General features: G+C 17.7%; 2 protein-coding genes across 2 annotated transcripts in view; one reads left to right on the top strand and one right to left on the bottom strand.

Annotated features, from left to right (window-relative positions):
- Positions 1-1222: 1222 nt before the first annotated feature.
- On the top strand, positions 1223-2736 carry LOC102673369 (XK-related protein 6-like). Its single transcript, XM_006615879.2, has 4 exons — positions 1223-1547; positions 1640-1958; positions 2031-2186; positions 2248-2736. The coding sequence occupies exons 1-4, from the start codon at positions 1245-1247 to the stop codon at positions 2724-2726; spliced, it is 1257 nt and encodes a 418-aa protein (XP_006615942.1). The 5' UTR covers positions 1223-1244; the 3' UTR covers positions 2727-2736.
- Positions 2409-3055, bottom strand: part of LOC102673517 (dynein light chain roadblock-type 2) — a 2134-nt gene continuing 1487 nt past the window's right edge. The window contains exon 4 of the mRNA XM_006615880.2: positions 2409-2695. The gene's annotated coding sequence lies outside the window, so the exon portion shown is untranslated. The remainder of the gene's footprint in view (positions 2696-3055) is intronic.

The raw sequence follows: 3055 nt of genomic DNA, 5'->3' as shown, positions 1-3055 counted from the left end.
AAAATTATAATTTGTGAATTAATTAAAACTAATAAAATATAATGTAATTAAAACTTATAAAAATTATGTATGAATTTCATTCATTAATTAATAAACATTAATTATGCATTTTAAAATTAATAAAATTAATAATTATGCATTTTTTATTTACTTTTTTAAATAGAGAAATAAAGATAATGTTCATAACAAATATCTTAAAGATTATCAAAGAAAACATTTATTTAATAAGATTTGAGATTTTTTATGATTAAGAAATTTGAAAAAACTTTGAAAATTAAATACATATTTATTTAATACAGTATATATATATATATTATATTATATGTATGTTAAATAAGTATAATTTAAAAAATTTGTTTAAATTAATAATATTTCATAAATATAATTTTTAAGTAAAATATTTAGGTAAAATATTTATTTTTCGTAAAATATAATTATAAATATGAAAGTTCTTTAAGTTTTTTTTATTATTCTAATTTTATTATTCTAATTTTAACTCTAAAATAAATATTTAAGTTAATATAGAATTTATCGTGTTTTAAATTTCATATTATAAATCTATAGTATTAAAATTATATTGAAATCTCTAATTCTAATATATTTCATATTACAATATATTCAAAGAAAGTGTGTCATGGCAACAATCAACAATAATTCGTACTCTTTCATAAAAGAAGAACAATTAAATATGTATTTTTTTTTATTTACTTATATATATCTTTTATTTATATAAAGTATCAAAGATAATATTAAATTATTAAATTTCATATTCAAAAATGTTATATGCAACATAATAAAATATACATAAAAAGTTGTACTAAATTTTTAGTGCATTTTTAATTATAATATTTAATACTATAAATTTAATACTATAAATAATCACATTATGACGTTCGATAATGTATCATATGACGTATCAACAAATTAAAAAAAATAAGTTAAAAGTAATTGTATTCAATTGTATTAAAATGTATCAAATTATATTTACATATTAATTGAAATAAATAAATAAATATACATGTATTTCATATTACAGATAATTAGTCAAAATAAAAGTTATATATAATATAACAAAAATTCTAAAATGACAACAAAATTTAAATCTCTGTAGTTTAATTCTTTAAGGTTATTTTTAATAAAAAAATATTATAAATTTTGAATAAATCAATAATTAAAATTTATAACTCTTAATATTTGTTATTACTATTTAGATTATGTTGAAGATTATTTGACAATATTTAAATATGGAAATTCAGACTAAACAATTGCATACAAGACAAATTATTGATATTTTTCCTATATTAGAAATAAATATTGATGATGTAGATGTTCCTTTGAAAAATCCAACTGTATCTTATTTGGATATTTTTTTTCTTATATGTTCAATTCTTATGCATATTTTAGATGTAGCAATTGATATAAATCTTGCCATAAGATATTTATTAGCTGAAAAAGTAATATATTTTACATGGACAACTGTTTTTATTTTTTTACCTTCATTTATAAATGTTATAATTAGCAGAAGAATGCAACAACAAGATAACAAGGTAAAAAATTATATTGAATAAAAACATTAATATAATTAATATAATTAAATTAATTAATATAATTAAATATGTAATATTGTTTTTTTTTTTAGACAAATGAAACATCAGATTCTACTGATCTTAAATGCATACATGCAATGTTATCAAAAAAATTATATTGCATTATACTTATAGCATTTCAATTAGCACCAGTGTTGCGCTATTATCGAACTTTAAAATATGCTCTTAATGCTTGTAAATTCAATAAACAAAATAATCGTAATGCTCAAAGACGATATTACCTCAAAATGCTTAAAGAAGATCAAGATGTTGCATTATTAAGAGTATCTGAATGTTTTCTTGAAGCTGCTCCTCAACAAATTTTACAATTAACTATATTATTAAATGATCACAATAATATTAATTTTGAATGTATGTTTTTTATATAATTCATTTTATAATATTAATTAAGAGAAATAAAATTAATATTTATCTACATTATAGTTATTCATCAAATAGCTAGTATTACTAGTTCACTCGGAAGTATGGGATGGGCAATGGCTAATTATCATCGTAGTATTAGATTGGCTCAACAAGATAAACTAAATATTAATATTATAGGAATAGTTTTACAATTTGTATGGCATTTCTGTATAACAGGTGTGTATACATGATTACTATACAAAAAAGTTAAAATTTATTTTTTAAAATAATTTTTCAGTTTCAAGAATATTATCTCTAAGTGTTCTGGCAAGTATTTGGCCAATATATACTATAATTGGTTGTATTTTTCATTGGATAAGTATGACTATTTGGATTATTATTGATTCCCATGGTATATTGGAATTTTGTAAAGATTCTAATCATGCTCCACATTGTTCGCCAAAAATTAAAGAACGTATTTATTCTATATTATTTTCTGTGGTAATTGGTGTAATACATGTGTTCATATATCTAAATCCAATAGATGGTAGTACATTACTTAAACATATATTCTTTTATATAATTTGCTTTTTTGAAAATATAATAGCAACTATTATTTGGATATATGTTTCATCAAATGAAGTTAAAAATTCTTGGTATTTTAATATACTTATTATTTTTTGTGTTGTACCATTTTTATTAGGTATAACAGCTATGATTATTTATTATGGTGTTTTTCATCCATCCTTAAAACATCAAAATTGTATAGATAAATGATTTTTAATTATTTTTATTTACAGTATTTTAACAAAATATATTTAATTTATATATAATTATGTAATTTATCTCATAAAAGTTGTACAAATATTATTACAAACTAATAATATTTTATTATTCTTTTTAACATTTTTATATTAAATCAATTTTCTAACTTTATTATAAATTTTAAAGTTGAAAAAATAAAATTGAAATCACTTATAATATAATATTTGTACAATTTTTATTGTGCTCTCTATAATTTTGTTTACAATATAATTTATAATTATAAATATAAAAATTATAAATATATAAAAATCAAATAAGCTCAAAAATTATAATATTAAATT

The sequence above is a fragment of the Apis dorsata genome, unplaced genomic scaffold, assembly GCF_000469605.1.
Source record: "Apis dorsata unplaced genomic scaffold, Apis dorsata 1.3 scaffold_247, whole genome shotgun sequence".
Classification (NCBI taxonomy): Eukaryota; Metazoa; Arthropoda; class Insecta; order Hymenoptera; family Apidae; genus Apis; species Apis dorsata.
The sequence above is the reverse complement of the archived record's forward strand: the minus strand, read 5'-3'. Positions and strand labels throughout refer to the sequence as shown.

Excerpts from the sequence above, each read along its gene's own strand:
- LOC102673369 (XM_006615879.2), top strand. The coding sequence starts at position 1,245 with ATGGAAATTCAGACTAAACAATTGCATACAAGACAAATTATTGATATT. Across the intron at positions 1,548-1,639 it reads TGCAACAACAAGATAACAAG|ACAAATGAAACATCAGATTC; the intron begins GTAAAAAATTAT and ends TTTTTTTTTTAG. Across the intron at positions 2,187-2,247 it reads ATGGCATTTCTGTATAACAG|TTTCAAGAATATTATCTCTA; the intron begins GTGTGTATACAT and ends ATAATTTTTCAG.